The sequence below is a fragment of the Nicotiana sylvestris genome, chromosome 10 (assembly GCF_000393655.2).
Source record: "Nicotiana sylvestris chromosome 10, ASM39365v2, whole genome shotgun sequence".
Taxonomy (NCBI): Eukaryota; Viridiplantae; Streptophyta; class Magnoliopsida; order Solanales; family Solanaceae; genus Nicotiana; species Nicotiana sylvestris.
The window spans coordinates 68,812,641-68,822,776 of record NC_091066.1 but is presented as its reverse complement, the minus strand read 5'-3'; the positions used below and the strand labels follow the sequence as shown (position 1 = coordinate 68,822,776).

The window sequence follows — 10,136 nt, the reverse complement described above, 5'->3', positions numbered from 1 at the left end:
AGGAGGGTCCTGAAAATCAAAATCAAGTCCTATCTTAAGCGTGACAATTTTTACGGCTAAATTATACCACAGTACAACAGAACTTACGCCAAATCTTGTTATCTAATGGAAATCTTAAAGCTAGGTCCCATTATTCAGGAGGGTCCTGACAACTCCTAATTGAATCCTATCTCAAACTTGCAAACTTTGAAACCAACTTATATTCCTTTGTGGTGCATTTATGCTAGATTATGCTACTCATGATTGTTTTGAATTTTAAACTAGGTCCCATTTTCCAGGAGGGTCCTGAAAACTTCAAATGAAATCCCATTATTCAGGCGGGTCCTGAAAACTTCAAATAAAATCCCATTATCCAGGTGGGTCCTGAAAACTTCAAATTAAATCCCATTATCCAGGCGGGTCCTGAGAATTTGAAATGAAATCCCATTATCCAGGCGGGTCCTGAGAATTTACGGTTAAACCTGTCTGGTGCTTGCCTTTCCTTATAGTAGGTTTCTCCGAAACAATCGAGATTTCCTGCCCCTGTTTTAATCAAAGAGAAATCTTATTAGTTTAAAATGTGGTGGTTAGTTTGTGGCATTCTTGCTGAAAGTCTCCCCGCTGCCGTGCTTTGTTTTGACTGGCTTCCCTGAACTGGCTCTGAACTGTTTGCCTTTCTGACTGACTTTCAAACCTCATGACCTTAGATTACCCGAGTGTTCTATACCCAAACCGTTGTGTTACATCTTTGCCCCATCTTTTTGAACCTTTGCATTTCCCACAAAATTACCATACCATTTCACTGATGAAACTTCCTCTGACCTTTATACCCCATTTCACATCATACTATCTCTAGCAATGCCTTGGCCGCACTGTGCCTTGTGCAACTTTGGAAGTTGGGAGTAAGCTTTGAAATCCTTTCTTATTTTGCTTGACCAAGACTGACATTGAAATATCTTAGAGAAATGAAACCTAAAAGAAATGAAATGCAATGACCCTGAGAGTTAAGGATAAAGAAAATCTGAAACTGGATGACTAGCTAAAAAGGAAGAAGGAAAGCGACTTATCTGAGTGGAACAGCTGGTACCAATGATCATGACATGCATTTTGGATTAATTGGACCAATCTGTCCAACCAATCAACTCTTAGTTGCCATACTTTGTTGCCCCAGAGTTTCCATAACCTGATTTCTTTGCCAAAACCTTGACCTTGTTCAGCCTGCAATGCCCTGAAGAGTTTTCACCAACAAGCCTCTCTCATTTGTTCATCTCTCAACTCACTTTCTCCTTACGGTGCCTGTGAGGATTTTCACCAATAAGACTCTCTCATATTTGATTTATCTCAGCTCCCGTTGCCTTATGGTGCCCGTGAGGATTTTCACCGATAAGACTCTCTCATTTTCTCATTTTCCTGCTTGGGCCAGAGTGCTGCCCCTGATATGAATCACCTCTACTTGCTCGACTTGGCATCTCTCGAAGACTGATCAGAAGATATTTCTTTGGATCATAACTTGGGCTTTTGGATAGGGTTAGAAAGCAAGGGTGTCAAAAGGCTATAAATAATTCAAATGGGTTCAAAATTACAACTTTCGGAATCAAATTTCTTACAACAACCACAACTTCTGCCCCAGTTTCTTTGCTTGGGGACTTTTAGATTTTTTTTTTGATGGGATCGAACCATGAGGCTGCCTACGTATCCTTAAAAGGAATCAGGTCGAACGTAGTTCATATCATAGGAATTACTTTGTTGTTAGTGATTTTTCTTTCCTTTTCTTCCTCTTTCTCCTCTTTTCTTTTCTTTCTTCTTCTTTTCTTTTTGCTGTTTTGTTGCTTTTTTTCTTTCTTTGTTTTTCTTTTTCTTCTCTTTTTCTTCTTTTTCTTTTTTTTTCTTTTCTTCTTCTTTTTCTCTCTTTTTACGCTTGCGTTTCTGATCATTGCTACTGATTCCGAAAGAGGGGTATGAAAGAAAATAAATAAGGCTCAAAGGGGTAACAAGGGATAAAGTGTTTAGATAGCAGAACAAAATGCCTTCGTCATTCCAATCTTCAAAATATGCCAATTACAAACAAACACAATTTAACCGAAGAGATCATACATAATATCTTTTGACCACATCAGAATTGATGGCCATTTCTACACATTTGCCTTCTTCATCTGTTAAATACAAAGCACCATTGGACAACACTCTCGTCACGATGAACGACCCCTGCCAGTTTGGGGCGAACTTGCCTCTTGCTTCAGCCTAATGAGGAAGGATACGTTTCAATACTAACTGACCCACTTCAAACCTCCATGGACGCACCTTCTTATTATATGCTCTTGCCATTCTCCGTCGATACAACTGGCCATGACACACTGCTGCTAATCTTTTCTCATCAATTAAACTCAACTGTTCCAAGCGAGTTTTGAACCACTCATCGTCATCAATTTCGGCCTCAGCGACAATCCGAAGGGACGGGATTTCAATTTCCACAGGTATCACCGCCTCAGTGCCATATACCAACAAATAAGGAGTTGCCCCTATTGAAGTGCGAACAGTAGTGCGATAACCTAGCAATGCAAAAGGCAGCTTCTCATGCCATTGCTTGGAACCTTCCACCATTTTCTGAAGTATCTTTTTTATATTCTTGTTGGCTGCCTCAACTGCTCTATTTGCCTTGGGGCGGTAAGGGGTGGAATTGCGATGTGCAATTTTGAATTGCTGACATACCTCTTTCATCAGATGACTATTGAGATTAGCCCCATTGCCTGTATTGATCACCTTTGGTATCCCAAAACGACAAATGATATTTAAGTGCACAAAATCAACCACCGCTTTCTTGGTTAAAGACTTGAACGTTTTAGCCTCTACCCACTTGGTGAAATAGTCGATGGCCACTAGAATGAACCTGTGCCCATTTGATGCTGATGGCTAAATTGGCCCAATGACATCCATGCCCCATGCAACAAAAGCCATGGTGCAGACATTGTGTGCAATTCAAATGGTGGAGAATGGATCAAATCTCCGTGCACTTGGCACTGATGACACTTGCGCACGAAACTGATACAATCTCGCTCCATAGTGAGCCAATAATAGCCTACTCAGAGGATCTTCTTTGCCAACACGTACCCGCTCATATGCGGTCCACAAACTCCAGAATGTACTTCGGTCATGATAGCTGTGGCCTGTCTAGCATCTATGTATCTCAATAATCAAGATCTGGAGTCCTTTTGTACAAAACCCCTCCGCTGAAGAAAAATCCGCTCGCTAATCGCCGAATTGTTCTCTGTTGGTCGCCTGTGGCTTGTACCGGATACACCCCCATCCTAATATATCCCCTGATATCATGAAACCAAGGCTCTCCATCAAGTTTTTCTTCTACCACATTACAGTAAACATGCTGACCATGGACCTGAATATGCAACGGGTCAACATAAGCCTTATCCGGATGATGTAACATTGACGCCAAGGTAGCCAAATCATCAGCAACTTTGTTATGGATCCTTGGAATGTGCCTGAAATCTACTGATCGAAACCGTTGACAAAGATCATGCAAACATTGCCTGTACGGTATGAGTTTTAAATCTCGTGTTTCCCATTCCCCTTGAATCTGGTGCACCAGAAGGTCCGAGTCCCCCAAGACCAAAACTTCCTGAACACCCATGTCTGCAGTTAACCTCAAACCCAAAATGCACGCCTCGTATTCAGTCATGTTATTAGTACAGTAGAAACGAAGCTGAGCCGTAACAGGGTAGTGATGTCCTATTTCAGAAATCAATACAGCTCCTATCCCAATGCCTTTCATGTTAACAGCTCCATCAAAGAAACGTTTCCAACCTGTCTCTCCAACTTGTTCCAACTTATCGATATGCATTACCTCTTCATCAGGGAAGTAAGTCTTCAAAGGCTCATATTCTTCATCCAGTGGGTTCTCAGCCAGATGATTAGCCAAAGCCTGGGCTTTCATCGCGGTCCTGGTCACATAGACAATGTCATATTCTGTGAGCAAGATCTGCCACTTTTCGAGCCTCCCTGTGGGCATAGGATTCTGAAAGATATACTTTAATGGATCCAAACGAGAGATGAGGTAAGTAGTGTAAGATGACAAATACTGCTTCAGCTTCTGTGCTACCCAAGTTAGGGTGCAACATGTCCTCTCAAGGTAAGTGTTCGTAAGATGTGAACTTCTTGATAAGATAATAGATGGCCTGCTCTTTCCTACCGGTGATGTCATGCTGACCCAGCACACAACCAAACGAATTATCCAAAACCGTCAAATACAGAATCAAAGGTCTCCCTGGTTCTGGTGGCACCAACACGGGTGGGTTTGACAAATACCCTTTTATCTTATCAAATGCTTCTTGACACTCATATGTCCACTTGACCGCAACATCTTTCTTTAACAGTTTGAAGATAGGCTCACAAGTTGTCGTAAGCTGAGCAATAAACCTGCTGATGTAATTCAACCTCCCTAATAAACTCATCACCTCAGTCTTGTTCCTTGGAGGTGGCAATTCTTGGATAACTTTAATCTTTGACGGGTCCAATTCAATACCTCGGCGGCTGACTATGAATCCTAACAATTTTCCGAATGGCACACTGAATGCGTATTTTACAGGATTGAGCTTAAGATTGTACCTACGACGCCTTTGGAAAAAATTTCTCAAATCTCTGACGTGATCAGACTGCTTTCTAGACTTTATGATTACATCATCCACATAAACCTCGATCTCCTTATGTATCATGTCATGAAATATAGTTGTCATTTCCCTCATGTAAGTTGCCACAACATTTTTCAATCCGAAAGGCATGCCCTTGTAGCAGTATGTTCCCCATGGTGAGATGAACTCCGTCTTCTACGCATCTTCCTCATCCATTAAGATTTGATGATAACCCGCATAACAGTCCACAAAAGACCCAAGCTCATGTTTGGCGCAATTATCAATCAGAATGTGGATATTTGGCAGTGGGAAGTTGTCCTTGGGACTCGCTTTGTTGAGATCACGGCAATCAACACACACCCTGGTCTTGCCATCCTTCTTTGGCATAGGTACTACATTGGCTAACCAAGTGGGATACCCAGTGAACCGAATGACTTTTGCATCAAACTGTTTAGTGACCTCTTCTTTGATCTTCACACTCACATCAGTCTTAAATTTCCTCAGCTTCTGCTTGACAGGAGGGAATGCTGGATCAGTGGGCAATTTGTGAACTACCAAGTCAGTGCTTAAACCCGTCATGTCATCATATGACCATGCAAAGACGTCTTTGTACTCAAGTAATGCTTTAATTATCTCTTTCATGAGTTGAGGTTCAAGCTGGACACTTATTTTAGTTTCTCTGATATTATCTGGGTCCCCTAAATTGATTGCTTCCGTATCACTCAGGTTAGGCTTGGGTTTTTCTTCAAAATGGCTTAGTTCTTTACTAATCTCTTCAAAGGCCTCATCCTCTTCATATTCTGATTCATCATCACACTCTATTTCTTGAATTACTATTTTAGAATTAGATTGGCTTTTAAGACTGGGCAGAAGATTCCTCATGCGTATCATGTTATTGAAACCAGCATAAAAAGAGCTGTACAAGGAAGAAAAGAAAACAAAACTAAAACTGTTAGGAATGAGGAAAAGGGAAATTGCATTTCATTGAAATTAAAAGATAACAAGGTTTATACATCCAAATGGACGGAACATAGAATCTGAATTACAATCCTGGAATAATCCAGATAAACTGAAAGAAAATCAAAGGAAACTACCAAAACTCCTTCCTGGTGGGGAGATAAGTAGCTTCCCAATTGTTAATCTTTACACTGGGCCCAATAAATTGCACATCCGCCTTGCTAGAACCCTCTCCATCCTCCACCATCTTCACCTCGCCGAATAATTTCTAAAACCTTTCAAGCAACTCCTTATCAGGACCAACCACAGAACTAGGAACTATTGTTGTTGGGCGTTTCTTGGTGCCGGCCTGACAAATGATCTAGAGAGACGTGGGATGGGCTTTGGGAGGACCCATGCCCTATGTTTCAACTTTCTAGATCTTTTTATGTCTGCAACTGTGGGCTTGAACTCCAAACCAAATGTATCCAAGTTTTTGGGGAGAGGCACCAGTTGTATGATACCTTGAAGAGATGCACCCAAACCCTTGCCTGGTACAAAACCATTTTTCAACATTTCAATGGCTACCATGACTGATGCGGCAGCTACCCTCGGAGTTGGAATGCACTTCCCTTAAGGAATTTTCTCTACCGATACCGTGTCAAAAACCCGATAAACCCATGGCCCCTTGTCGTCTTCAAACTCTATGAACGGAACAATGGCATCACTGTGGGCACTCAAATTATCCTCGTTGTGCACAACAATTTCCTGTCTATCCCATTGAAACTTGACCATTTGATGCAAAGTAGACGGGACCTCTTTTGCAGCATGAATCCAGGGTCGACCCAACAGCAGATTGTAAGAAACAGCCATATCGAGCACCTAGAAATCCATGCTAAATTCGACTGGCCCTATTGTAAGCTCAAGCACTATGTCCCCGACTGAATCTTTCCCTCCACCGTCGAATCCCCGAACGCATATACTGTTCTTGTGAATTTTCATCATCCACCTTCAACTTGTTCAGAGTAGAGAGAGGGAAAATGTTCGCACTGGAACCATTTTCGACCAGTACCCGAGTAACCACAGAATCTTCGTATTTCACCGTGAGATAGAGGTCTCTATTATGCTCAGTACCCTCCACGGCCAACTCATCATCAGAAAAAATGACTCTGTTTACCTCAAATATCTTGTTAGCTATCTTTTCCAAGTGGTTTACTGAGATTTTGTCAGGGACGTGGGCCTCATTCAAGATCTTCATCAAAGCCCGACGATGCTCATCTAAATGGATCAATAATGACAATAGTGAAATTTAAGTCGGTGTCTTCCTCAACTGCCCCCACAATGGAATAGTCCTGCACTTTCATCTTTCTCAAGAATTCCTCTGCTTCTTCCTCGGTCATAGCTTTCTTCACTAGCACCAGGTTGTGTTTGGAGCTCTTAGCTTTTCTTAACTATTCGGTGGCAAAGCATCTCCCCGATCGAGTCAAACCACGAGTCTCACAAACGTCTTCTTTAACCTCTCTCCCCTTGTAAGTCACTGTCACTCGTTCATAATTCCACGGGACCGCCTTGCTATCGACTATCGGTAATTGAGTTACCGGCTTGATAATGACAGGGTATGTGTCGGCACCCTCCACAATTACAATAGGATTGTTTGCCACTCCTGGCACAATCACTTTTGCTCTTTCTTGTTTCACTGCAACACCACTTGAAAACCCCTTCTTGCCTACGGCGGATGGTTCACTGTCTACCCCACTCAACTGGATCATTGATTTCTCACTTGTTGGCTTTTCAACCGGCCTGACTTCACTGGCCCGGATCATCATGATGGTCTGTGAAGGCTTCTTGGGCTCCCCTCCCCTATGCACTATCTCGATCATATTTGTCTCAGGATGGGCCAGCAACGGATTTTGGTTGATATTGGGTGCCTCAGGAGCTTGGACCTCAATCCAATTAGTATCAATGAGCTCTTGAATAGCTGTTTTCAATTGCCAACACTTCTCTACATCGTTCCCCGGAGCACCAAAATAATATTCGCAACTCACAGAGTGATCAAGGTTCCTCGGGGGAGGATTTGGTAGTTTTGGCTCGATCGGACTCAGCAAACCCAATTGTCGCAACCTGTGGAACAAACTGGTATAGATTCTCCCAATGGAGTGAAAGTTTTCTTCTTTTGCAACCTCCCGTTCTTAAACACTTGGTTGGGCCGGAAACTTGATCCAGGAGGGTTTCAGTAGGCTCTTAGGGGCGGATAGGTATTTTCTGGAGCTGGGTATGTATTTTGTGGGACTGGCGCATGCCATTGTGCGTGGGCTGGAGGTTGGCTGTATGTTTGGGCATGGTAGACATAAAAATGGGGGTCTGGTGGTGGGTAGTAGTGTTGTGGTGGGCTATATAGGGTATGAGGGTAGGTTTGGTGGTGGGGTCGAGGCTGGTTATAGTGGTGCGGTGAACCCCTGGGTCCGAACCAGTCTCCTGAATCAATCGTTGCTACATCCTCTTTTTTCTTCTTCCCAATTACTCCCCCAGTTCCGTTTTAAATGGCCTGGGTGGTTGCCTTAATAGCCGAATAACTCATGATTTTGTTTGTCTTTAGCCCTTCTTCTACCATGCTGCCCATCTTTCCACTTCATTGAAGTACTTGCCTATAGCTGATACCAAATGACCGTAACAAGTAGGTTCTAAGGCCTACAGAAAATAATCCACCATTTCACTTTCTTTCATTGGAGGGTCAACCCTTGCTGCCTGTTCTCTCCACCTAAAACCATACTCCCTGAAATTCTCATTGTGCTTTTTCTCAAGTTTCGTCAAAGACAGACGATCCAGAATAATCTCGAGGTTGTATTGGAAGTGATAAGCAAATAACTGGGCTAGATCATCCCATGTGTACCATCTTCCGTGATCCTGCCGAGTATACCATTCTAGCGCTGATCCACTCAGACTCTGACTGAAATACGCCATTAGTAGCTCATCTTTCCCGCCAGCTACCCTCATTTTGCAACAAATACCTCTCAAATACGCCACTGGATCACCGTGCCCATCATACAAATAAAAACTTGGGCATCTTAAACCCTACCGGCAATTACACATCTAGAAATAGACATAGATCTTTGTAAGCCACACTTACTTGACCTCCCAACCCCCGCATGTCCCTGAATGACTGTTCCAGGCTTTTAACTTTCCTGAATATCTCCTCCTGTTCGAGATTTTTAGATGGTTTTTCAGTTTCCGCAGGGAGGTCAAAATGAGGAGTGTAGGAATAGGGTTTGGGAACCTTGAAAGTGGGCTCTGGGGGGTAATAATGGTTGTCATGAGTCTGGAACAAAGGCTCACTGGAGGATCGGTGTAATGCAGCAGGTGGAGGTGCCACAAAAACAGGAGTGACTGGTGGAGGAGGGTACGACACTTGTTTAGGTGGTGGAGCTTGTGATGTATGAGAATTGGTGCCATAGCATTGTTGGTAGAGGGGAAAGGCCGGAGATGAGTTCACAGTGGGTGGTTCCTGGGCCTTAGCCAATGGCAGGATAAAAGCAGGGTTGGCGGGGTAAACTGGCAGTGGGTGCCCTTTTGCCCATGCTTGGTACATTTCAGCCATCTGCTGCTTTAGCTTATACAACCCATCTTTCAGATTAACCTCCGATTCTTCCACCTCTTTTGACGGATCGATAATACTTGCCTCAAGTTCCTGGTTGGCCATGTTCAGCTTGTTTTTGGACCAGGTGTTGTAGGAGTGAGTTGCTAGAATGCCAATCAAACTAACCACTTGCCTGAACTATAATTTCATCAATAACAAACTTGTTAGCGATTAGGGATTTAACAGATAGGCAACCACACATTTGACAAGTGAATGCACCTAAGCAGTTAACCGTTTCTATTATGCATTTGATCAGTTGTTTGCGTCATTCCGGCTTTTCCTTATTTCCATTTGCAACTTCTCTTTTCTCTGTCTTTTTCTCTTCTCTTTTTTCTTTTCTCTTTTTTTTTTTATCTTTTTCTTTCTTTTCCTTCCTTTGCTTGATTTCCTTTTTATTCTCTCATTTCCCTCTCTTGTTTTGTCATTGTTTCCTTCTCACAGTTTCTTTTTCTCTCTTCCTTTTCTTTTCGCTCTTATTTTTCCTCTCCTTTTTTTTCTCATTCTTTTTACTTATCACTCTTTTTCTTTCTTTTGTGTTATGGTCGAATCCTATGGAGATTGCCTACATATCATGACCCCGCATGATTCACACCAAGCGTAGTTCTGGAAACAAGTGCATAATATCAAAACAAAATATTTTGGGATTTTTAAATTTTCTATTAAATAAAACAGTTTTGATTACAACCACTTATTCTACCAAATTATAAAATTAACAGACTCGAAAATGGAAATTAATAGCCTCTGACTCAAAACAAGACCAACAGACTCTAACAGAAGGTGAAAACAACAGACTCAAAAACCAACTAACAAACTCCAATAAAAGAAAATACAGACTCGCAAACAGACTAACTGACTCTAATGAAAATCATGAATACATTAATGCCTCAAATGCTCTTGGGGCCCACGGGACATCATTCGGTCTCGCCACGGGCCTATGTGCAATATCC

General features: G+C 42.4%; 2 protein-coding genes across 2 annotated transcripts; both read right to left on the bottom strand.

Annotated features, from left to right (window-relative positions):
* Positions 1-3,163: 3,163 nt before the first annotated feature.
* Positions 3,164-6,146, bottom strand: LOC138879476 (uncharacterized). The gene is made up of 4 exons (XM_070159088.1): positions 6,080-6,146; positions 5,026-5,170; positions 3,636-3,932; positions 3,164-3,521 (listed from the first exon to the last, which is right to left on the bottom strand). Exons 1-4 carry the CDS (start codon positions 6,144-6,146, stop codon positions 3,164-3,166), a joined length of 867 nt encoding a protein of 288 aa, XP_070015189.1.
* Positions 6,147-8,243: 2,097 nt separating this feature from the next.
* LOC138879475 (uncharacterized) lies at positions 8,244-9,252 on the bottom strand. Its single transcript, XM_070159087.1, has 2 exons — positions 8,683-9,252; positions 8,244-8,627 (listed from the first exon to the last, which is right to left on the bottom strand). Exons 1-2 carry the CDS (start codon positions 9,250-9,252, stop codon positions 8,244-8,246), a joined length of 954 nt encoding a protein of 317 aa, XP_070015188.1.
* Positions 9,253-10,136: the final 884 nt, after the last annotated feature.

Bases quoted from the DNA above. Each gene is read 5' to 3' on its own strand.
- LOC138879476 (XM_070159088.1), bottom strand. From the start codon at position 6,146: ATGGTAGCCATTGAAATGTTGAAAAATGGTTTTGTACCAGGCAAGGGT. The intron at 5,171-6,079 runs GTATCATACAAC...CTGACTTGGTAG, and splicing joins TTTGGGTGCATCTCTTCAAG to TTCACAAATTGCCCACTGAT. The intron at 3,933-5,025 runs GTTAGCCAATGT...CTATGTGACCAG, and splicing joins TTCACTGGGTATCCCACTTG to GACCGCGATGAAAGCCCAGG.
- LOC138879475 (XM_070159087.1), bottom strand. From the start codon at position 9,252: ATGGCCAACCAGGAACTTGAGGCAAGTATTATCGATCCGTCAAAAGAG. The intron at 8,628-8,682 runs GTAAGTGTGGCT...AATTGCCGGTAG, and splicing joins TGCGGGGGTTGGGAGGTCAA to GGTTTAAGATGCCCAAGTTT.